At 33.1% G+C, this 26,565-nt stretch overlaps 2 protein-coding genes across 5 annotated transcripts in view; one reads left to right on the top strand and one right to left on the bottom strand.

Annotated features, from left to right (window-relative positions):
* Positions 1–26,565, top strand: part of trol (terribly reduced optic lobes) — a 218,836-nt gene that overhangs the window by 58,427 nt on the left and 133,844 nt on the right. The window lies entirely within an intron of this gene.
* LOC148173893 (luciferin 4-monooxygenase-like) lies at positions 19,295–21,793 on the bottom strand. The gene is made up of 5 exons (XM_088037007.1): positions 21,638–21,793; positions 21,069–21,586; positions 20,863–21,019; positions 20,532–20,819; positions 19,295–19,910 (listed from the first exon to the last, which is right to left on the bottom strand). The coding sequence occupies exons 1-5, from the start codon at positions 21,746–21,748 to the stop codon at positions 19,395–19,397; spliced, it is 1,590 nt and encodes a 529-aa protein (XP_087893133.1). The 5' UTR covers positions 21,749–21,793; the 3' UTR covers positions 19,295–19,394.

Here is a 26,565-nt window from a genome sequence, read left to right as displayed (position 1 = left end):
CAAAAAGCTGTTTTCTAGTCATTTTTCTTCGTCGCGATAGTTAGCACGATAACGAGTTTCAGGGTCCTTTTGAACATGTCGTGAATTGACGAAGATCCTGCGACTAACTTCATCGTACTTCCACAATGCTTGAATTTCATCTAAGATTCGATAAGCGCATTAACACGTAGGTATCAACAGAAACTTTACCTCAAGCATCAAAGCTGTCATAATTAGCCTAATTAAATCATTGAAACCTTGGGCTGTAGTTCTAAACTCGCATAAAAATCAAGAAATTAATGTTTGGTTTCTCATTCATAACTCAGCGGAGCAGTTTTAATAATTCTCGTCTCTAAATTATGCGGTATTGGTATCCCCGGGACACAATACATCAATAACGAAGATCATGCTGTGTTTGTTAGAGTATCACTTTTAATTCCGAGACGCTCTCATGCGATCTCAAAAAATATCCTCAAGATCCCTTGGAAATATTGACATCAAACCGAATAAATTTAAATCGAGTCGTGTGTGTACTGTGTTATCGAAAAGTTTAATTGGATGTTGAATTGGAGCCAGTTGGGCGGAATAGAATTTCTATAACAGTGCAGTGGAGCCATTTTCCACCATGTAACCTTGCAAGTTCATTTCTTTTGGGAATAAGTGCAATCGTGATGCAGTGCAGACATTAGCCATTAAAAATTCGCTGCGACACATTTTTACCTTTTGAATAAAGCCTGAGGATTGTAATTTCACCCAAACTTTCGGATTGATTTACTGCATTTTTTATAAGCATCCTGTGTTGGTTTCTGGTTTTTAAATAAAATATGTTTAATCTGATGCCTGTAATATAAAACAAATCGGAATATGTACAGAGCACGGTCGGCGTTCTCGCTTTTGCATATTCGCATTTATTATAAATAAGAATGTGTATACCGTTTATTACACCACTGGGATCGATTCTGGAAGAATTTGTATTTCTTTTGTGTCTAACAACATTATATTTCTTTAATACGTCTTCGGGTTGGTGTCTCCACTTCACACTTTCCGGTTGTGCTAAATTAAAAACATTGCACGGCTTTGCGGGGAATTGGTTCTGGGAAGATAAACTTAATTTTAACACATTAGGATGGGGGGACTTTTATCACACCCCTAACCTTTTAACTGTTGTAAACGTATATGTACGTTTTGCCATTTTTCTCAGAAAATGCAAATGATGAGAATTAGAAATTTTGGGAACAAAAGTAAGCGGATAAGATGAATCGAATAAATAGATTCACATTTACAATATCTCAATTTAAACAAAAAAATACATTAAATTTGCATTCCAAAAAAAATATTTCCACAAACATTTTTGAAAATATTTTATTTCTATTAGACCATTGTGACCATTCCAAAGCTTGCTTAAAAAATTGGAAACAAAAGAGTAAAATACTTTTTTTTTCCGTATTTTTAGTAGGAAAAATATGTCCAATACATAAAGTTAACGCAAAATTTTATTGTACGTTTGTATTGAGCTCATTTTCTAATTAACGTGGCGATTTTGAAATATATTATAGGGTAAATCACTTCTGTTGTGCATTTTTTTTTACAAAAATCAAGATATCTCTGAAATGGTTCAATTTAAGTATAGCACATTATACATAAAGTCACCCTTAATTTTGATATAGAATCTGAAAATGCAATATTATATGGGGTGTTCCATTTTAAATAAGCAAGTTGTAGTAGTCAACGGCATAACCGGAAGTGTCACGATTACGTGAATATTGTCATTCAATTTGTCTTATTCGCTTATTTTTGTTCCCAAAATTTCAAATTCTCATATTTTGTAGTTTATGAAAAAAATGTCAAAATGTACATATTAATGATTCACGTTCGGTAGAAATAACTAAATTTAGTAACTTTTATTTTTGGGCTGTGTAACTAAAGTTATAACTTTTCTCGTGTAATGCTTTGTAGAACAGATGTCATCAAAATGACAGTTTTTGGTTTGTCATTAAAGGTAAATAGTTATTTTCCAAACAAAAAAAAAATCATCAGAGCTCCTAATCAGATTCAACTAGTTCATCGATTTCATCTTCTGAATCTGACTCTGTTTGTGTTACAATGATTGAAGGAATATTGTCTATACAGCTGCGTCTCCCATGAGTGCTGACCAGTCTTGCATAATTAATTTTTAGTTGTTTGGTGTGCATTGCGAAATTGATTTTAACTATAAATTTCTGACTTTCTTCCTTCCGATTTCTGCAGAAAAATATTCTGTTTTCTACCTTTTGAAACTGGTTGTTTTGTAATAGTTGATTCCATCTCGTTTTATTGTGAAATTTGAATTACAAATTGATTTGACAGACAGTGATGCCAATGTTTAATTCCTAGTTATTTCAAAAATCCAACGTGGCGAAACGAAAGTATTCGTTAGTTACTTCTACCGAACGTGAATCGCTAATATACGTTTATAACAGTTAAAGGGCTAATAAAATATTCGCGAATTTAGTTTGCATTGCCTGGATATAATACTGAAAGGTGGACAATAATCATTTGCAGTCGCGTGTGGTAACTTAGATTTTACAGCGCGAAATCAGTTTGAATCACGACCCACAAGAGTTGTATTAAACTTTTTGTCCAAAAAACTTTTAATTGAAATAATTGGGTTTTTCAAAATTCATGAGAACTGTCACATCTGACATTTATAAATTTCGTCACATGTCAATTCTGTCAATTCTGTAGTTGGTGCACAAAAATTACACAAGATGGCGCTGTATAAAAATGTTTTAATATGACTTTAAAAATTGAAATATTGTCTTAACTGAGATAATAATTTAGGTAAATACCCCTTTGGTGATCAATCTTGATTATGGTAAAAAGATTTTAATTTATAAACGTATCTGAAGAGCAGAGAATTTGGGCAATTTTTATCGTACGGCGAGTGTAAACGTCCAGAGCGCTTGTAAATATAATGTTTCCAAAGATGTAATTTGTTAATTTGACGTTTACAATTCATGAGGTCAAAAAATAATTTACAGTACAAGCGCCGAAAATGCCTCAGCGAAACGAGCGGTGTGAGGGAGCTTTTGCTATGAGTGTTTTTAGTAAAAAAATGTCACTTGGATCTCCACAACTCTCGGACTGTCGTACATTTTTCCACGACCTCCTTGTTCATAAATTTTCTGTTTGAATACAACCGTTGAGGGTCTGTGTGCTGTTTACTATTCTTTTATTCCAAGCGCGCTCGCTTCTATTAACACCTCCCTCAAAACCAAACTCCACGCTATCGATTTAACTCATTGACGTGAACAGTGTCAATACCAAAATCATATAATCCAGCTTGATGGTGTACAAGACTATAAACCGTGTCATGTGTATCCTTAGGAGACCATATATCCTGTTGACTCACATAGTTAAGCGCGCAGAGTGGATCAGACTACCCCAACCGTGGCTTTGTAAACCCCGCGAGAACGTTTTATTAAACACTCCCTTAATCTCGCCCTGTAAAAACTTAATTAATCAATTGACTTGGCGGCTTTTTGTCGATCTTTCTTTACCGCCGCGCGAATTTACTGTTTACATCTTGAAGAATCCGCCTTACACGAGTTCTAGATTCGATTTATTTGCTGAATATATTTTTGTCGAGCTATTTCCACTTTGCAAACAAACTAGTGCCCAATTTCCGGTTCCTATGCTACGCTTTAAACGGCACTTAATGCACTTGGCAAATAAATGATTGTGCAATCAAAAAAGTGATTTTCCGGGTGTTTGTTAATTTTTGTGAATGCGTGCACTTGAACTAATTTGTACTCGGGACAAAAGAACATAGAATATTAATAAAGCAATTTTGTAATTCTCGGCGAAAATAACGTCGTATTAGTTTATTTTTGCAAAGATGGGGTTAATATCGATCCTATCAAACTTTTAGATGTCTCATTCACACAGTGATACATTTAACTTTCAACTTTACTTCCAAAGAGAGAACTATGTAATACACCGAGGATTAGAGAGAAATTAAATTTTACTTCTCTTTATACACTTCGGAACCAACTGTTTTAATTTAAATATATCTGAACACCAACAATCATAATGTCTGAATTTATTATTGTTACAATGCATATTGAAAAACTATGATTTCCTGCGTCTAATTTATTATTCCTAATATTAGAGATCGGTATGTCTGACGTGAATGTTTATCATGGCAAGTACATGCAGAACAGCGAACAGGAGTTATGGTATTTGAACATTTATCATGGTTAATAGAGTGAAGTGCATTTTGTCCTATCGCATTTGAAATTCCAATCTCATGCCAAAAAAAAATTGGCGTAATGGCTATATTACATAAATCGTTCAGTTTTGGAGCGGTTTGCCATGTCGTTGCGACTGCCTGAGAAATTAGCAGATTATGACAAATAATAAATAACTAGAAAATTAATTTTGGCCAAATTCTGTGAGTTCTAGGGCCCATATATCATGAGCTATTTTTGAGCTTGCTGTTTTATTAAATTAGAGACTCTATGGTCCTAAGTTTTAACGATTTGAATTATCACTTTTAGGTCCTAAATTTAATGGTTCTTCCCAATTTTAAATTGTATTTTCTAGATTTTTGTTTGAGGTTTTGTGGAAATACATACTTTAAGTTCTGTATTTTTCGATTCTATAATTCTAAATATTGAATCCAAAGTATGCACATTGCTATATCTCTTTAAAAATTATACAGGGTGTTAGGGATTGTAACGCCCATAGAGCATGGCTAATGAAGGAATGTAAACTATCTTGGAATCCTCAATTATTTTAATTTTTTTAGTCTTATTTAAAAAGATACAATGCTTTAAAATTGTCCAATTAGAATTATTTAATCCAATTTTGGATTTTTCGAAAATCGAAGTAGTCTATCGACCAAATGAATAATTTGTCGCTGAATCAGTGGCGTCAATAGTAAGAAGAAAAAGTCCTGCAATTTTGTTTAAATAACAAGAGAAATTTTGGATTTTTCGAAAATCGAAGTAGTCTATCGACCAAATGAATAATTTGTCGCTGAAGTCAGTGGCGTCAATAGTAGGAAGAAAAAGTACTGCAATTTTGTTTAAATAATAATTTTTCCATCACCCTGTATATGATGCTACAGGGCGTTTATTTTATCTGCTCATGCCTAACTTTGACGTAATGGTTTTATAAATATATAATAATAAATTAACGCATTCAACGCAATAATTACGGCAAATACTGCCAATTGTGACAAATAATTTCTGCCAATACAGTAGAACCTCGATTATCCGGGTGCGGATTATTCGTGCTAGGGTGTCTGTTCGGTTATCCGTGCCTCGATTATCTGTGCATTACAATATTAGAAAATTAGAAAATTTAAAAATTGGAATTTCACCAGTAACAGTTGGTGTAGTTTCTTGAGATTTAAGTCAGTGCAGAGAGCAAAAACAAAATTATGAATTAAAATTTTTGTCTTTGAATAGTAGTAGTAAAATGCTGGAAATTAGTTCTTTTGCAATGACAATCTTCATAATTAAAGAAACTAAAAACTCAAGTGGCAGAGAAAATTTTACGACCAAAAAAGAAATAAATGAAAGTACCAAATTTTTTTTACTACAAAATAGTTACTTTATGTACCTAATATGTCTGATAAGAGTTGATTGTTTCAATTTCTTCGATGTTAAAAATTGTTATTGTTAAGATGTTTATAAATTAAAGTTAAAATTGTTAAGGTTTTTATATATTTTGAATTAAAAACATTTTAAATAATTCTGTTGTCTTAAAACGCATCTTTATTTAACAACTCGATTATCCGTGTTTTTCGATTATCCGTGCAGGCTCCAGTCCCAAGAAGAACGGATAATCGAGGTTGTACTGTAACATTTTGGATGAGTGTTTCGAATTCTGAAAAAACGGGAACTTTTGGCATTGGGAAAGTGTGACGGAAACTTCGATGCTACTGTTCATATGTAGAGCAGGCGATCTCTAAACTTGAACAAAAAATACGAGAATTTAAACAATTTAGGAAAAATCTAGTTCAAAGTCGAACTGTAACAATGCGGGATAGTGAAGTTGCTTCAACTAAAATTATAGTAGATAAATCCCTAAGTAAGTCAAAGATAGATTTCAAAACAAGTTGAGATTAGTCCGGGATTTGGTCTTCAACATCTTAAAGACTAACCGATTTTATCCATACCATTTAGGTCCCAAACTAGACTTTTAGGAATTGATCGTTCTTTTTTAAATTAATAGTGAAGTGTATAATGTGTTGTCGATGCAACATAAAACGAACCCTGTTGAGTCAAATTACAAAGTTTTTAATTTTCTACTTTGGATGAAATCTTTTGCTAGTTTCTTATAGACCACAAGAAAACCAGAGATTTTTCTAAAACTTTTAAAAATTATACAATTGGTGGTCTGAAACATTTTATCTAGATCTTCGTATTTAGTGCTCCTTTTTATATTATGCAAAATTAGAGTGTACACTCTAGAGGTTGTTAAAATTTGTTGAACTAATAATTTTTCTTGTTTCAGGTGAGAAAATTCAACTTGCACACACAGATAACATTACAAGCTAAACAGTGGTGGATCCAAACCTATATAACGTATCGCTTATTGGTTTTCGACTATACGATATTCCCGGTATAATAAGGTAGAGTATACATTAAACACAAGGGGTGTACGTTTCGTTGCTATTAAGGACTCCAATTAACTCAATTTGAGGCCATGCGTCCCCCAACAAACTTTCCTCCAAGTTCAGCCCCTCCTGTCGTAATCATGCAATTAAGAACAAGACAAAAGTTATGAAACAATCGTTTTATGTCTCTTCTCTACAGTTTTGTAATTTTTACTTAATTATCAACTTCGTGTAAATAGCCGTAAACAAAATTATTCCGTGTGGTGGGCTTTTCTTTCTGAATTTAACCGAATTAAATTTCTAAATGATTTTTTATTGTGATGCCAACGTCGTTTAATTTTAAGTAAACCAATTTGGCTATTTCTAGAGACAACTTTGATAAGGTGTAACCACATTTCAGTACGATATAATTCAATTACAAGTTGCCATTAGTGTTTTCTATATACAAGTTAACAAAGTTCCACTGAAAATAATGGCTCTTATTGTTATCAAGACCGTTTCTCGACCTTGTTCGTGATTTTTAATAATCGGAATACGTGCTCTTTCGGAAAAGAACAATTACAATCTTTCATTACACATCAGCAATCGTAAAACGAGAAATTGTACGCTGCTTTAATACTCGAAGAAACTGTGAATTTGTCTTGAATACTGCAAACATTCCTGGAAATTATTACGGCTTTTTATTGCACTGAACCAGAATTGCATTATTCCGGGCAATGTGCAGGATCCACAGTTACGTTTAAACATAGATTATGTACACATTGAAAGAGGAAGGTGCTTTTTTTCAAGGTTTCTTGCATAATGGCTCCTCAACAGAAAAATCTATTATGAAGTAGTAATGAATAAATAAATAACAGTGTGCCATAGCCTACTATAATTATTATAAATGTTCGTACATATTATCTAACAAATTCTACTAGAATATGAGCAGATTTGTAAACCATGTTGCAAAAGTCTGCAATCAAAAATTTGTTGCAAAGTTTTGGATAGATATTTCTCGCTGTTTTCTGGCTTGAATTTGCAAAGAACAGTCCGAAATCTACAAAACCACCAGTTTTTATCAAGATTCAACGGCTGAATCGCGAGAAAACACCTGATGTTTCCCTGATTTTCGTTGCTTTCTGGCTTGAATTCGCAAAAAAGACTCGAAATCTACAGAACTATCACTTTTTTTCAAGATTCAACGTCGGAATTGCAAGAAAACAGCAGAAATCTGCACGAAATCTTGAAAATTTTTAAAGAAATCCGCTTATTTCGATGCAAAACGACGATTTCTCGCTGATTCTCGCTGTTTTCTGGCTTGAATTCGCAATGAAGACCTCGAAATCTGCAAAACCACTAATTTTTAAAAAGATTCAACGGCTGAATCGCGAGAAAACAGCTGAATTCTGCACGAAATCCTCAAAATTCTTACAGAAATCCGCTTATTTCGATGCTAAATGACGATTTTTCGTTGATTCCCGCTGTTTTCTTGCTTGAATTCGCAATGAAGAGCTCGAAATTTGCAAAACCATCAATTTTTATAAAGATGCAACAGCTGAATCGCGAGAAAACGGCTGAAATCTACACGAAATCATCAAATTTCTTAGAAAAATCCGCTTATTTCGATGGTAAATGACGATTTTTTGCAGATTCCCGCTGTTTTCTTGCTTGAATTTGCAATGAAGAGCTCGAAATCTGCAAAACTACCAATTTTTATAAAGATTCAACGGCTGAATCACGAGAAAACAGCTGAATTCTGCGCGAAATCTTCAAAATTCTTACAGAAAGCCGCTTATTTCGATGCTAAACGACTTTTTCTCGCTGATTCTCGCTGTTTTCTGGCTTGAATTCACAATGAAGAGCTCGAAATCTGCAAAACCACCAATTTTTATAAAGATTTAACGGCTGAATCGCGAGAAAACAGCTGAATTCTGCGCGAAATTATCAAAATTCTTCGAGAAATCCGCTTATTTCGATGCTGAACGACGATTTCTCGCTGATTCTCGCTGTTTACTGGCTTGAATTCGCAATGAAGAGCTTGAAATCTGCAAAACCACCAATTTTATAAAGATTCAACGGCTGAATCGCGAGAAAACAGCTGAATTCTGCGCGAAATCCTCAAAATTCTTACAGAAATCCCCTTATTTCGATGCTAAACTACGATTTTTAGCTGATTCTCGCTATTTTCTGGCTTGAATTCGCTAAGAAGAACTCGAAATCTACATAACCACCAATTTTTATAAAGATTTAACGGCTGAATCGCGGGAAAACGGCTGAAATCTGCACAAAATCATCAAAATTCTTAGAGAAATCCGCTTATTTCGATGTTAAACGACGATTTTTCGCAGATTCTCGCTGTTTACTGGCTTGAATTTGCAATGAAGAGCTTGAAATCTGCAAAACCACCAATTTTTATAAAGATTCAACGGCTGAATCGCGAGAAAACAGCTGAATTCTGCGCGAAATCCTCAAAATTCTTAGAGAAATCCGCTTATTTCGATGCTAAACAACGATTTCTCGCTGATTCTCGCTGTTTTCTGGCTTGAATTCGCAATGAAGAGCTCAAAATCTGCAAAAACCACCAATTTTTATAAAGACTCAACGACTGAATCGCGAGAAAACGGCTGAAATCTGCACAAAATCATCAAAATTTTTAGAGAAACCCGCTTATTTCAATGCTAAACGACGATTTCTAGCTGATTTTCGCTGTTTTCTGGCTTGAATTCGCCATGAAGAGCTCGAAATCTACAAAACCACCAATTTTTATAAAGATTCAACTACTGAATCGCAAGAAAACGGCTGAAATCTGCACAAAATCATCAAAATTTTTAGAGAAATTTGCTTATTTCGATGCTAAACGACGATTTCTCGCTGATCCTCACTGTTTTCTGAATATACCATAGTCTTTTCTATTCTATAGAATTTCTCACATTCCTAAAATTGTGGAGATTTTGTCACAAATGCTTGCGACTCTTAAGATGATCTTTTAGATGCCTTAAAACTTTCAGATTCTTTTTAGATCTTTTACATTTTTACTAGATTTATTAACATTAAAAGTGAGCCAAATTTCAGTGTTCTAAATCTGATCCTGTCGATTTTGCGATCCTCGATTTTTAGCAACTACCAAATGCTTTGAAGCTCTGTTTTAAGGTTTTATTTAAATATAACAATTGAGAAATTATAATAATCAGTTTGTTTGGAGTTAAAGTTTGTGTAAATAACGATTAAAGTAAGAAAAAAAGGTTATCACTACAAAAAATAATGGATATAATTTTTATTTTAAATTTGTTGCGATACTAACATGATAAAATAATAAAACATATTTTTAACTAAAAATGTGAATTATTGCGTGAATTATTTTAGCATACAAATTTTAAAACATTTAAAAAACATTTATTTACAATTTTCATATTTATTTAATATGAACAGTTTTACGTTAGTTTCAAAGGTAAAATTTGTTTTATATCTATAAATAGCGAAACATAACATTTTTACCCCAACATCTTGTTTAACTCGTTGGAAGCTTTGTGTAAAATGCAAATGCGAACTTGAATCGAGTGGCATATATTTAAGTTCGTCGTCCGTTCAATGCCAAATCATGATCTATTTCTAATAATAGCCCGAGCAAGGTGCAGTGTAGTCTTTACATTTACCTTCAAGAAAGCAGAAGTTACGTCTTAACAACGCTGCATACATCTTAGAAGCTCCTGCTTTTATGTAAATACCTTTATAATCTATTGCTCGTTAAAAGCGCTTGAGATGTCAGATTCACGCGTCTTGTAGCTAATTTTTTTCTTTGTGACCTAGTGAATGGGTGCCACCTCAAAGTAAGAGGCGCTTTCTTGAAAACTGTATCAATTTTGTTCTGCACACTTGGCGTTTAAATCTGGATAATCATCTTCGAGTGAAGCACTTGTCGCCAGTCTGTGCCGAGATTTATTGACTTGATTTAGTTCCAAATATCCACACCATCGTTGGTATAATAGTCTGCACTGTTTTGGAGGTTGGTGAGTCATGAACTAAATGGTTTTAAATTGATTAATTGAAGCGGAACGGAATTGAGTAGAATTTAATATAACGTAGTCTGTAAATACAAAGCATATTTACCCAACAACAGTCTTTGATTCTATCCACATTTTCCTGTGATTGAGTTACCGTTGGTATTGCAGCGAAAATAACTTTAAGTATGATGGATAAATTTGCAACCGGCTTTATATGAAGATCTCTAGGTTTAATACAGCAGTTTATTTTTATTTTACTCTGATTCTAATGTTTTTATTTTTGACCATCATAAAGTTTTGTTGAATCTTTTAGGCGATCTTTCAGTTATCTTTGGAATTTTTGTCTTCTGATCAGTTAGATTCCCAATATTTCATGTCGAAATTAAATCAAAATTAAAGTGTCTATGATTCATCAAACTCAAAATAGCAATTTAATGAAACTGAGTAGTGTATAAAATAACTACTTCTAGTGCAATAATTGTGGTTATTGCATTGTTTAATAAAAGTTTATCGTTCAACTCAAAACATTGAAACATTGCTATTCGGAGAGATATTCTATTACATTAAATAATAACAGTTTTTCATTAATTATAGCCGAGGTACTTGATCATTATGCAGAACGCCCGACTGTTTATTTAGTTTAAATTTATACAGTTTTCAGTCATATTAATTGCACTAAAACTGGTATTATTCATTTGTAATTATTTTGGCCAAAATCAGCTATTCATAAAGTCGTGGGACTTTTGTAAGTTTTATAGTAAAATTGATGCCGTCAAAGCTTTTACGCGCGAGTAAAAATTTTCATGACCTAATCTAATAGTACTTGCAAATCATCACAACACGGAAATGTAAGAATTGATTTATTGGCTAATAATTTTCTTTATGTGAGCAAGTCGAACTAGAAAGAAGTTTTTGATAAGACGTAAACTTACGAGTTGCTCTTTTTTTAAGTGTTTGAGCTCATGAAAGTGATCACTTTAATCGAATTATTCAAGCGCCAGATGGTGCCCGAATTACAAATATGCACACCTGTCAAATCGTTATTTGATTTGGATAGAGATTAATGATGTAGGATATATAAAATCGCGTTGTTCGCATTTTTCCAGTCAGTCGTATTTATTATTCCACGTAAGAACAATGTTTTGAAATCCACATGTGTCAAAATATAGTAAGATGATGATATAAGAAAGATAAAGAGGGCCAGAATGGGAAACCAGCAACATCACATACATACACATAGCAGCAAGCCACTCGTGAATATTTAGGGTGTTATGATATCTATAGTGGCAGCACTGCAGATGTGAGGATTTCAGCTTACATACATATATGTGTTCGCGAACGTGACGATTTATTTTTTAGGTCTTTGTGTACTTTTCCACGTCGCGGTGGCTTTGGGAGTTGAAAATGCGTGGATATTTATTTCGTTCGATAATCGGAATCAATAACTCATTGTTTAAATGAGTAATTAAAATGATCTGGTGTGGATAAATTATGGAAAACAAGGTCAAATCAGTGCTTGAAATTATTTGCATGTGAAATTAGTGGAATCCGGAACCCGGAATCCGGAAGCCAGGATAATCATTTATTATTTCATCAAATTATTTATTTGTTGCAATATCTTTAGTAAGGAAGGTATGCGATAGAGTTTTTTAATATTTTAAGGAATGCCCTTTTCGTTTTTGTCAAGTATCTGTTGTCCATATTGAATTTTGATTTTTTATTCCTTTTTTGTTTATTTCTAAATTTTTGCGATTATACAATATTTTTTATTATATTTTCATATTTAAAATTTTTCAGATTCATTAGTTTGAAATTTTTGAGATTATTTGAGTGCTTCAGATATTTTTAAAGGCCTTTAAAGCGTTTCTAAAAATTTTCGAATCCTTAAGGTATTTAGTCAATTAATTGTAATTTTTAAAAAATTATTAGGATTTTCATGAATAATTAAGAATTTTTGAGAAGTCTGTAAGGGTCTTCGATGAGCTTGATCTAAAAATCACTAAGGATATTTAATATTGTTGAAGTCTTTCAAGGGTGGAACTTAAAAATTTGTAATTGGTTTGAAAATTGGTAGTCTAGGGCTACCTAGCTGAAGCTCTATAAGCCATCAAAGAAACGCAAAAATACTGACAATTAAATTTTAAGAATATCTAAGAATCTCCTAGAGCCTCAAGTATCTTTTAAAATTGGTAAATTTCTTAGAACTTTCAAGATTTTATTTAGGTAGAAAGGACCTTGAAGGAAATCAGTGATCATTATTTTAGAGATGATAAAGAATGTCAGAATCTCAAAGAACCTTTAAAAATGTGTAAAGAAACTCCAGGAATCTGAATTGATATGAATTTGTCCCAAAAATATTTAAGCATCTCTTGAAATCTCTAAGAAGTGAGAAGTAAATTTCAAGTACTCTCGAAGCATTTCCAATCTAAGTATAATTCTTTAAAAATATAGATAATATTTAAAGATTGTGAGGATTTTTATGAAAGTACTATAAAAATTTCCAAGGGTATTTAATTTTTTTGAAGTCTTTCAAGGATGGAACTTAAAACATTCGTACCTAATTGGTTTGAAAATTGGTAGTCTAGGGATAGCTCAAGCTCTATAAGCCATCAAAGGAACGCAAAAATACTGACAATTAAATTTTAAGAATATCTTAGAATCTCATAGAGCCTCAAATATCTTTCAAAACTGGTAAATTTTTTAGAACTTTTAAGATTGATTCTATTTAGGTAGTAAGAACCTTAAAGGAAATCACTGCTAATTATTTTAGAGATGATAAAGAATGTCAGAATCTCAAAGAACCTTTAAAAATGTGTTAAGAAACTCCAGGAATCTGAATTGATATGAATTTGTTCCAAAAATATTTAAGCATCTTTTAAAATCTCTAAGAAGTGAAAAGTGAATTTCAAGTACTCTCGAAGCATTTCCAATCTAAGTATAAATCTTTAAAAATATAGATAATATTTAAAGATTGTGAGGATTTTTGTGAAAGTACTCTGAAAATCTCCAAGGATGTTTCATATTTTTGAAGTCTTTCAAGGATGGAACTTAAAGAATTTGTAATTGGTTTGTAAATTAATAGTCTAGGGATAGCTCTATAAGCCATGAAAGGAACGCAAAAATACTGACAATTAAATTTTAAGAATATCTAAGAATCTCCTGGAGCCTCAAGTATCTTTTAAAATTGGTAAATTTCTTAGAACTTTCAAGATTTTACTTAGGTAGTAAGGACCTTAAAGGAAATCTGATAATTATTTTAGAGATGATAAAAAATATCAGAATTTTGAAGGACCTTTAAAAAGATGTAAAGAAACTCCAGGAATATGAATTGATATGAATTAGTTCCAAAAATATTTAAGGATCTCTCGAAATCTGTAAGAAGTGAGAAATGAATTTATACTCTCGAAGCATTTCCAATCTATGTATAAATCTTTAAAAATATTAGAAAAGTGTGATTAGAAATTTGAGGGGTCTTGAGGATTTTTTTCTTTTAAACACACTCTTTCTATTATTATTAACAGCCGGCAATAAATCAGAGTTTCCATCATTCGAGCGAAAACTTTCCTAACCATTCCTAACAGCGGCATAATTTGTCATAATTACCAGTTTTAAAATTCACCGCATTGATAGGCATGAAGATGTGATACTTTAGTCGTCAATTCACACCCCCGATCCTCCCTCTTGATCGCCGCCATCGCGACCAAAAGTGTGAAGTTGCCGGAGAATAGCGGTTGCGTGCCCTGCATACAAAACTCTAACAGGGGTGTAACTGCTTGGAACAGTCTTCTTATGCCCCCCAACCACTGCGGATTGATCATATTAGTACTAAATTGCATCGCTTGCAGACTTGATGATGGCATTTCCGATTTCTTTTGCGTACGAATCGTAAATACAAAATTTAAAACTTGGAGGTTTGATTAGTGTTGCTAGTGACCGAGGGAAGAAGCTGCGAGATAAAATGTTAAGATTTAGCCGAGTTTCTCCATATCTATTTATAAATGTTATCTTGTAGGATTCTCACGGTGCTCCATCTAGAATATAAAAGGTCTGCGAAAGCGTGACAAGACCTTCTTGTTTAAGAATCGCCATTAAATCCCTCTAAAGACCGCACGTACTCTGGTGGTTCGGTCCGGGGCTCTGTGACTCCAACGCAGGATTGACTTTTTCAGGAAGATGTTCCTCCAGGTCTCAATTTGCGGTGTTTATCCTGGCGCGATTCAATAAACAACGCGTATTTTTAATTTTGTTTATTTACTGTTCCACTTGTGTAACATCGTAAAATTATACTTAAAAACGTAAATCATCTTGTGGCATCTCCTGATAACTGGAGGCGGATTTATTGAGTTGTTATCAAAAGTAATAAATAATTTAATTGGTTTTACTCGCTCTTTTAACTTCAGTAACTCGGTAGATCACGTTTGTTTGAGAATGGAAATGGAAATCACATAATTCTTTCGAATCCTAGATCACCATTTACTATCGAACACAGCATTTCTCAGAGGAGTCTTTACTTCGTACTAAAACGATTTCTTTCATGCTGACACGTATTTGAAAATACGATGATAGTTTATGCAGTCCCAATTGATTTACCCAATTTTCTTCCTCCCACAACTGTTGCACTTTTTTTAGATTTATTTTAATTATCCCATCCCGGATTTTTATCGATCCTCCACGATTGAAGGAAAGATTGTCCGGTCCGTCTGAGGATTTGTTATTTGAATCAAGAAAAGCTGGGGATTTAAGGATTGTCACCACTTTTTTCAACCTGGTTTTATTTACACAGATTTTTTTCTTACTTAACACGTTTTCCATTATTATCGGTCACTCAAATAAACTAACAAACGTTCGAAGTGAAAGAGCGACGGTGGAAAGGGGCGGCGGAAAACCCCATCAACTTGATATCACACTGATATGAAGTTATAGCCCGGATGTGGTTAGATTCACTGATGTGATGTTATCTACAAACCAATACATATCGATGCCGACATTTTAAATCTTAGAGGTGCGATCAGTTTCTGAGTTGTGAAATTTCTGCGGCGATTATGATCTAATTATGTCTAATTAGATAGGACAGAAAGCAGATGGTGCTTAAAATGATGTTAAATATACGTACCCTAAACTTTGCAATATCTGGTGTTTGAGCGGATATTCTATTAAAATAAACATCAGGAAATCGACCACTTATTTTTGAAATGTACTGAGAATTATTTTTGTGTCAGTAGCTAAAATATTTATATTATCTAAAATCAAGTTATTATCAAGTTGAAATAATTACGAATTGCTTCAAAACTTTTAGAACTAACCGCATTACAGATAATATAATATTTTATTGACAAAGTTCTCTTGTAGTTTTGAGATGAATTTCCTCCAAAAACACATTTCGATTTAAAGCAGTTTATTTTACCAAAAGTACTACAATATATTAAATATTTATGTACATGACTAAGCTGTGGTCTATTCACATAAAAAATCCCGAAACTCGTTAAAAAAAGTGTATAAAAACATCCTTATTTATTTATGAATAGATATTAATTTTAAAGCTCACAAAACTGGGACGCGTGTATAGAAATGAATCATACCCGTCTGGTGTTCTTGATAGAAGAAACCTGCCAGTTTTAGTTATTTTTATCCGTTTATTCAAATAAAATAAGACAAAGTGAACTCTCCACATCTTTTAAAATCGATCCACGATGTCCAGAGAAAATTCGTGTATTATAGAAAGCAGTTAAGACGTTAAAATCGCTAGAACAATTTGTCATCATTCGACGCACGAGTTGGCGGCTTAAAGTGCGGGGTGAAAAGTTGCCGGTATGTTGTAATAGGGGATGACCTATGACACGAATTTAAATTCCGAAAGTGTGCGGAACATTTTGTTTGAAAAACAAATTTGCAAAATAGAGTAAAAGTTTGTAGAGCGCATCTTCTTGCCCTTCATCGCGTTAATCTACCGTCGTCGTCGCCGTTGCCAGACTTAGAGGGACGTCGCGGCTGCGATATGCAAATGCAGATACACCAGAGATCAACATTGTAATCAACTTCTCAACGTTGTCTTACGACATGCGTTGTTCTTTTTTCCAGCAGAGTTAGGAGATTTATGTAACTACGGAAGCACGGCCTTCGGCTGTGCTTGCGTTTTACTGCTCTACATTGTAGATCTGCTTTGTTAAAACTGACCAGGCTCTGCTCGGAATTAGATATCCACGATTTTTCTATTTTTAAAGCTTCTTGTTTGTCCATTAACGGTCAGTGATGCAATACTATAATATAAACTTGTATTACGAACGCGAGGAGTCATGGTCGTCTATTTTGGAAAGCTGTTAAATTTAATTTACTACACTAATTCCTATAAGTTGATGTCTTCCATATTGTATGTGTGTGGCCACGCGTAAAGTCATTTTGATAAGATCTTCATCCGTTTACCATTTAATTTTATAAATAGAGGTTGCCCCGGCGACCTGTGGCCTCTGTGGGCGAAATCCTGTTTCCAACTTATTGAGAATCTAAAAGATCAAGATTTTTTAGAAGAACGGATTCCAAATTCTAAACATGAAAATGTTCTAAAATTGCCGCAAAAAACATACCTACAGCAAGATAGAATTTTCCTAAAATCACTGTTTCTGTTTTCTTTTACCAGTTATAGCGTTTATTATCTCTCATAAATGTTCTAATTTCTTTGAACTGAAACAACAAAATGAAATTCAAATTGTAAATTTCGGTTAGCATTATTAACACAGTTTATCAGTGTCATTTTTTGCGGTAATTTTGGAACAATATAAAAAATAAAAAAATGCATCAATTTGTAAAAGCGTAAATAGCTTTTAAAATCTAGAATTTTAAATATCAGGCGAAGAAATTCAATGTAAGCCACCAACATAAAGGATCTGAAGAAGTAAAGAAATTAATAAGATTAGCAAAATCTTAAGTACCTATTTAGAGAAGCTGCAAGATAGTTAAGATAGATAAGTTTTATAGTAGCTTTTAATATCTGAAAAATAATGTCAATCTGAAGGATTTTAAGGTTTTCAAGAAGATAGAGAATTTGACAGAGAAGACTAAAATTTGTTAAAATCAAAATTTCGCTTTTTGTTTTAGATTTTTTTAGACATTTTTTATGTACCAATTTTTTTGTTTGAACGGACGTTTAGTACTCTCCTGACCTTTATAAAAAGTAGTAGAAATGTGCGACATATCAATTTAATTCTTCACGATCCAAGGCATTATTTTGACTTATCATGTCATCAACTTTGATACTTTTAAAACGGTTTAAAAACTGATACTTTTATAAAACATTATATAGGGAGTCCCAGAACTGGTGACCCAGAGAAAAATGGCTTATGGGGACAACAAATCTAAACCAAAATTTCGAAACAAAAATTTTTTAGCTCAAAAAATAATCGAGTTAAGACGAAAAAACGGTAGCCAATCCCGACGCTGAACAGAATTTGAAAATCGGTAACTATGGACACATACTATCATTCATTGGACAAGTAAACATTTGAGTGTGGTTGCCTAGGAAATTGGGATGGCCTTTTACTCTACCTCTAGAATAAGCTTTTGGGATTGGTTGATAACTTTTTGTCATTTCTCGAATACTATTAAACTTAATTCATTTTTGTTTTAAAATTTCTTATCTGCATTGCTGTCGGCACCTCACCTTGTTCTCTGGGTCATGAGTTCTGGAACACCCTGTATTTGTAGTGTTTTGAAATATCAGTTCTCATTGTTTAATTTTATTAACTTTTATAACAAAATCTCTAACTCCTTTTTTGCCATCTTTCCTGTCCGTGTTTTTGGTAAAACGTTAGCAAAAATCACTCCTCTGAGTGTGAATTTCACTGTCTAGAACATGCAGAAGCCCAAAACCTGTCACTTTTTTAATAGCTACCACTGTTTCTATAGATGATGGAGAAATGTGCTAAAGCTAGTACAATTTCAATAGCTTTTATAATTATCATCGTAATAGCCGATATCTCCTGTTTTTAAGAAACAATTTTGATCATAAGCTTGAGAATCTACTATAATATTCTTTTATTAAGCACGGGCGTTTTAGTCGATTTTTTTTCTTTTGGTGAGGACCAAAGAATTCTTCAGTGTCGATACTAACAATCTGGAATGAATATAAAGAATATAGGAATCGATTTATTGACCTTCATTTGAAGCCCTAGAGTTGGTTTCTCAGCTAGTGCTTTAAAAACTAAAATTTGTTGATAGAATGTGAAACTGTGTTCAAACGGCGAACTTTTGATGTCAATAATAGTTATTTGTGTACCAAGACTAAAACGTGTTTCTTTGCAGATTTTTTAGGCGATATCATTAAATTTACAAGTTAATTGGAGGAATTTTTATTTATGAATTATTGATCTAATCATTTATAACAACTGAATAATTATAAATATTTATGAATCTTTCAGAAAAGTTTATATTTTCTTTATTTACATTTGCAATTTCGGCATGTGTCGCTTTACAATTTGTATGAATTAGGTTTGATGTGCTTTTTGATGTTGCAGCAGCACTGCTATACATGTTAATTTTCAATAATTCAACACGTTTTTGTTGTACTTTACAGCAGTTAGTCGATTGTTAGGCCGCTTTTGAGGCCTAGAATTCTATTTTCAGTTTAAGTCGTCTAAAAAAAATATTACAGATTCGTCATTAAACTCCATTGTAATATAATTATAATATTATATTTATAATGGTAATATTATTACATATTATATTTCCGTGCTTGTAAAAATAAAACTTAATAAGTAGTATATTAAGTATTTTATCAAAACCAGAAACAACCTAAACGTTCTACTTTGAAATTAGCTTCTGAGATTTTGAAACTACAGATTTTTAATGTTGGTAACGAAATCTTTAAGTTCTCTTCTTGAAATCTTCCCTGTTGGTGTTCTTGGTAAAGTATTAACGAAGATAACTCCACCTCTAAGTCTTTCCCTGTCCGTAACTCGTTCTCTTAGAAACGCATCAATTTCTTTTTCACTAAGAGTAAAACCTTCTTTTAAGATTACACACGCTGCTGGTATTTGACCATCTGTAATATGCGGAAGCCCAAGAACTGCCGCTTCTTTAATTGCTGGATGTTCTAACAACACTGATTCTAAAGATGAGGGAGAAATTTGCCAACACTGGTAACTGATGATTTCTTTGATTCTATCGATGACGTAAATGCATTCATTAGCATCGTAGTAGCCAACGTCTCCTGTTTTCAAGAAACCATCGATGTCGAGTGCTTGACTAGAATTTCCATTATAATATCCTTTCATTAGTGACGGACCTTTTACACGAATTTCTCCATTCTGGTTAGCACCAAGCAATTCTTCAGTGTTCAAATCAACAATCTTAAAAGTATAAAATTACTGCAGGAATTGACATACAGGGTGTCCCGAATGTGACGCACCACCGTGAAACTGTATCATCGAACAATGCCATAGATCACCGGAAAAATGTTAAAAAAAATCCATGTCTTCAATTTTTCGAGATACGATGGGTTGAAGAGGCAAAGTTTGATGCGAAAATTAACGATTTCTGTGCAATAATTTTACGTTCAAATAAATTTGTTACCCAAAGAACATTTTGCGCAAAGGCATGGTGCAAAAAAAATCGGAAAAATCTTGTAAGAAATGCCTAAAAACTCTTAAGAAAATTTTTGAATTAACAATCTTGATCAGTGTGGCATCGTTCACGTGAAACCATAGTTACAATACTCGTTCATGAGCCGACCTGACTAACGCCAACAATACAACAGCAACGTTACTATGGCTTTGACTACTGGAAATTTAAATTATAGGGGGGTACACTTCTGCAATGTTGCCATTTTCCTAATTTTCTTTTACTCCTCCTGCGAAAACAGAGAGTCTGGAATTTTTTTTAACATTTTTTTGGTACCCTGGAGGACCACCCAATTACCCCCTTTTAAGTTGGTGCGTCACTTTTGGGACACCCTGTATATGAGTTACTACCTTCACTTGAATTCCTGGTTTTGGTTTACCACATGACAAAAAATCTTCCTCGACTACTTCTTTACTGATTTTGATAGCCAAATGTGAAATTATACCAATTTCGGTCATACCATAAATATTAGACAAAAGAGCGCCAAGAAAAATGTTACTCATTTTTTTGACTTGTGAAACTGCCATCCGTGCGCCGATACACATAACCACTTCGAGAGAAGAAGTGTTGTACAGAGCAGCACGTTCGAAATCCGCAAACTTGTCTGTCAGATTTGGGCTAAAATTTATGGTACACACCTGTAATTTGCTTCAGTTCTTCTTTTTATTGTTTTATTTTTACCTTGTATCTTTCAATAATTTTAAAAATATCTTCAATGCTTGCGTTTCTGCTAAAAATTCTGCAAGTGCCGAGTTTGAAGGAAACCGTCAAATGTACCATTGCACTTATCCAGAAAAAAGTTCCGAGGTGGTAAATATCGCCACGGAATTCACTTTGCCTATATTTTTTACATGGTAGGAAAGGTTAAGAAATTTCTTTACACTTACCACAGCTGCAGTGTTATATGAAAAAAAGAACGATGCGAATGGTACACAGCTTTCGGTAAGCCTGTGGTACCACTAGTGAAGTAAATAAGAACGTCATCATTGCCATCAACTTCTACGGGTTGAAAGTTGTCTTCACAGTCTTGAGGATTTTGCCAATCTGAGAAACACGAGTACTTTGAAGAGTGTCCGAAAACAACAATTTCTGTTTGGAACTTAACACCCTCCAAACTCTTCTCGATCAAGCCTATGGCAGACTCCTCAACAAAGATGAATCGTGGAGATACCAAAGAAAGCAGATGTTTAGTGTGGCGCATAGACAACGATCCTTCTATATTTGCCACTTTGGCGCCCAAGTAAATAGCAGCCAATATCGGAATGGTGTTATCTAAAGTGTTGCTAGAGCATATCGTTATGATATCTTTAGAAGTTATCCCTTGTTTCTGCATAGCGATAGCGACTCTGATACTGCGTAATTTTACACTGCCATAGGTTTCGGTTTTATGCAATGTTCCGTCCACCTAGATAACAGTTCTATCACGTAATTAATTATATAAAATATATTGACTGACCTGGCATATTTTGTCTTTGAATTTTTCTGCATTTTTGAAAAGGAATTGACCAATGCTACTTTCCTCCAGGGAAGGATCGATTTCCGGTCCTTGAAGTAGTCGGGCGGCCATGTCGACAGAATCTTTGGTAACCCTAATATGAAAAATCTGCTTTCTTGTCAACAGAACCTCTAAATGTATTTTGATTGGCGATGTTAAGGCTTTAACCACTGACACAGTTGTGCCAAATTTTGCGCAAGTAAGGCTTTATACGTTGCTGCAAATAACTAGATAAGTACTTTGTTAAGCCACGTTTATACACTCAAGCCATTTGTACGAAGCAATTTGTATAAATGAAGGGAATGTCTGTGGACCGTTTACATTGTTGTAGGAAATGAAAAAGAAATTAATAAATAAAAAACTAAATTTTACATATAAAAGAATTTTAGAAATCCTATCGTACTTATACCTTACATTGCATAATCATTTAGAAAAAAAATTTGTAGTGACAAATTTTGCTTAAGCCAAATTTGGTAGTGCACACTGGTGCATTTGTGCAATGGCGTAAGCGTGTAAACTGTCCTTAAGAGTTCCCGTTAATTTTCTATTTTTAAAATAATAACAATTATTTGTGGAGTGGCATTTAGGTGCACTGTTTTTAACAATGTTTTAACCGTTTATTTTATGACAAGGGAACTCAAACATAGGAATTGACCTAATCAACTTTTAATACTTTAATATTTGAGCCAACATTACACTTTCTATACAGGTCCGGCAACATTTGTGTTCACCCCCAAAATCGTCTTTAATTTTAAAGATAAAATTTTGAAAATTTGCATATGCTTATAGTAGACAAAGCTCTAGAACCTGACGTAAAAATTTGGTTTTTAGCACATTTCGTTCGGCGTCACGACGCCTAAGAAGTATAATTTTTATCAATTTTTGGGATTTTGCGGAAATACTCGCGAATTAGTTTTTTTTTCAACATAACTGTAATACAAATATCTGAGTTTTTATTTTAAATCTAAAGCAAATTGTGTTTAAAAATTGCGAAAAAAACGTTGTTTTATCAAGTTAGTTTTCAAAATAATGACAGCGCAGCGACAAACTACATTTACACCAAAATTTCACAAGTCACTTCATCCACTCTTATAAAGGTTTATTAAGTTAGCTTTCAAAATTATGACGGCACAGTAGCAAACTACGTTTACAACAAATTTTCACAAGTCACTTCATTCTCTCGTGTGAAGGTCAATTTTGATTAACTTAGGCATGTTGCACTTTTTGGATACCAGAAATCGTTAATTAACATCAACAAAGCGACACTTTCACCAAGTAAGACTTTTAAGACTTGTTACAATCGAAAGTGAACCAAAGGATAGATGTCATTTGTGACACAAGATGTTGACAGTTGGATGTAAACGTAGTTCCCAATTTTGACGTAATGTAATTGGAAACTAACTTGATAAAACAGCATTTTTTCCTCAAATTTTGAATACAATTTGCATTAAATCTGATATATTTTTAACACATTTACATTGGAAAAAAATTAAATTAGCGGTTGATTTGACAAACCCTAACAATTACCTAAAAATGACACTTTTAAGGCGTCGCGACGCCAAAACTATTGGTGATAATAAACAAATTTTTGCGTCAGTTTTTAGAGCTTTGTCAACTATGTGCGTATGCAAATTTTCAGCAACATTTGTGTTCACCCCCAAAATTATCTTTAAAATTAAAGACAATTTTGGGGGTGAACACAAATGTTGCTGTTTCAAGAATTGCGCTTGATATACATGTAGGTACGTATGTTTTCAGTGACAAATTATGCATTTGATAGAAAGACTACTACTTGGATTTTCACAAAATTTGAAATTGGATTGAATTATTACAGGGTGATGAGTACAAGGCGCCCATGAGTGGATTACCAAGTTCTTTTCTGCTAAATCATCGTAGAAATTAAAGCAAAATTAATCTAAACCGATTTACAAAACGGATTTAAAAAAAGAGTTATGAATACTTTCTATACAGGGTGTTATGGAAATGAGTACACAAAACTAAACTGTTAAGAAAACTTAGCATTTGCAACAACTTTTCTTAATAATTTTTTTTTGAAATCGCATCATGTTTTTAAACAAATTTTCCCCCCTATTTTTTGACGAGTCGCCCACCTACCATTGCATTGCTATAAAATTAAAGAACAAAAAAGCATAAAAAAAAACTCTGCGTTATCAGTCCGCTTGTAAACTTGTAAACTTGTAAACTTAATTAATGACCATTCTAAACTAATTTGGGGTGTTGTTTAGAACTATTAAGTTTAACATAAAATAAAACATTTTGGGAATTTACAAAAATTTTATTCAAAAAAATCATAACAGGTTATGAAATGAAATACACAAAATTTAACCGGTTAAAACGCATCAAGATCTACAACTTTTCTAGATATTTTTTTCTGTAAACGCATTTTGATTTTCGCCTTTTTCCGCCCTTAATTTGGCCAACCGTTCGAATCTCTAAACAAATTCACTTTCATTTCCGCAACGAGGAGGTTTTTTTGACTTAAACTTTATCACAACTTTTTGTCATAAAAACGACTGATCAGCTGTAATTTAATTAAAAACGCTCAGTTTGTTGTAAGGTGTTAAAGTTATCAGATCGTTCTTAAAGTGCAAAAGGGCGTACAAAATGGTTTATACCAACATGGAATACACGAATATGGTGCTTCTCTATGGAGAAGGTCGGAGCAAAGCGTCTGTACAGTGCCCGTGTCCCAATGGCTAAATGTGCGCTTTGAAAACAAGTGGTTAGGTAGAAATGAACCAGTGTTGTGGCCCCCTCGTTTGCCAGACTTAAATCCCTGCGATTTTTTTTTGTAGTTACATATGAAAGAGTTGGTGTACGCGTACCCCGTGAATTCAGTTGAAAAATTAAGTGAACGTGTGAATGCTGTGGCTGAAACAATTCCCCAAAACCCAGCGATAATTGTGAGAACACCAACTTCAATGGCCCCGAGAATTCAAGCATGTTCACTGTTAAGTGAAAGACGGCATTTTGAGCAATTTTTAAAAACAAATTCGGCACATTTGTTCAATTGGGTTTTTGTGAATTTATTACTGTTTTTTTTCCTACAAACAAATGAGCGACAAAGTATCAACCTGATGTAACCACTCGTTTTTATGAAGCAATGGTTTTTGTCGCATAGACGTAGGTTAGTATCCTTAATGCATAGGCGGGTAACGCTTTTCACAGCAAATTTTCATTGATTTTTAATTCGAAAACGAAAGCATTTTGGAATTTTTTTTATTAAGAAAAGATGTTGCATATGGTGAGTTCTCTTACCAGTTTAATTTTGTGTACTCATTTCCATAACACCCTGTATAATTGGGGTGTTTTGAAGAAGAGGGGTGATATTGTGTCAAACGTCAATATGTCAAAATGGATTTGTTTACACTAACCTACAAACTTAAATTTTTGAGCTTCGGTGGCTCTTAAAAACTGCACTGTAAATTGAAAGTACTTGGCAAAACACTAAAAAAGAGATACCGGTCATTTCTTACACTGGACCGGTGCGTAAGTTGCCATTGAAGACTTCGCAATGATAGGTTACGTTTTGCACATTAATGCAGTAAGAGTAACGTGTGTAAAGAAACTTTTGGAGCAAAATCTTATTTGTAGCTCAGTTTAGATATAAAATAGACAGCTATGCTGTATGCTTATTATTTATAAACTACAAGAAAAGTGGTGTTTGCCTTTGACAACAATTCATTGCAAAAAACTTAACAATGCTAGAATTTGAAGATTCTTTCAGAGTTTGACATAAGTAGGGCATTTGGTCATAAAGTTTGTAATGTGTGTTTAATTTACGCAAATGCAGTACGGTTGCATTGATTTCCTTTAAATTTATTGGTTTTAGGGGGGGAGTTTTTTACTTTATGAATTTATTTGAGTAGTTTAATAAAAATATTGATTTCTGGAGTCAAAGTTATATGCCTATATTTCAGATATTGAATATTTGTTTGATTTATTTTATTCATAAGATAAAATCAGACAGTTTCCAACTAGAGTGGTTAAGGTTAGAGCTAATTTATCAAATTTTGAATTTACTACTTCTTTGTGGACGCATAGGTCAAAATTTCGGTTAAGATTTCATTCTAGTTTCACTTGCATCACTTCTCTTGTCGTCTTCAATTCTTTAATTAGGTGATTAAAAATTCGTGTTTCAAAAACACAATAGTAAACTGCTAGTCGGTGAGATTCTATTACTTCACTGTTAAAGAAACCACTTATTTAAAAACCATCAAAATTTTTAAGGCAATAACCTCATATTTTCGAAAGAAATCAACAGTTTTTAATGTTATTCCAACGCGAAATGTAAATCTCTTATCAATGTTTACAAATTTTGACGTTCCTGTCAAAATACTGCTATGCATGTCGGCAACTTTTGGTGTTTACTATCGCGGAATCAAAATTTCGAACGTCACTTTTTGACATGGCAATGTAAAGCAAGCTTTATTGTCATTGTGACTGACATTTAAAGTAAATTTCTGACACTTGCTGTGCCGTTTATAAATTGTTATAAAAACAAAGGACAGTTTACAATTTTTAAACATCAGTCAATTTGATGAACTCAGTTTTTGGGTACAGTCTCAAATTTCGGGCCAGGATCGACCTTTGGACCACACTATTGTAAGGTTTGATATAAAGTATATTTTATAGTTTATTAGGGCGAGTCTAAAAAGTCTAATTATGTAGGTACGTATTAGAGGTTTTGTGTATTTGTGAAATACATTTTTTTTAATTTTGTATTTCTTTTTCATTGTTTTGATTAGAGTTCATTTAGGTATTCGTTGTATATTTTTATAATTTTCATGTTTAGAAAATGTGAAAAATGTCTTAAAAAAGCAAATGAAAAACAACTTATCACCGTGTCTTATCGTATCGCAAAACCT

The sequence above is a fragment of the Gnatocerus cornutus genome, chromosome 5, assembly GCF_029298725.1.
Source record: "Gnatocerus cornutus isolate USDA-ARS CGAHR chromosome 5, icGnaCorn1.1, whole genome shotgun sequence".
Lineage (NCBI taxonomy): Eukaryota > Metazoa > Arthropoda > Insecta > Coleoptera > Tenebrionidae > Gnatocerus > Gnatocerus cornutus.
Note: the sequence above shows the minus strand (reverse complement) of the source record. Positions and strands in the feature narration are given on the sequence as shown.

What these genes read in the sequence shown, in the direction of transcription:
- LOC148173893 (XM_088037007.1), bottom strand. Translation starts at nt 21,748, where the DNA reads ATGGCCGCCCGACTACTTCAAGGACCGGAAATCGATCCTTCCCTGGAG. An exon ending in TCAAAGACAAAATATGCCAG is followed by an intron (nt 21,587 to 21,637) that starts GTCAGTCAATAT and finishes ACTGTTATCTAG; the next exon opens with GTGGACGGAACATTGCATAA. An exon ending in AACCAGGAATTCAAGTGAAG is followed by an intron (nt 19,911 to 20,531) that starts GTAGTAACTCAT and finishes TATACTTTTAAG; the next exon opens with ATTGTTGATTTGAACACTGA.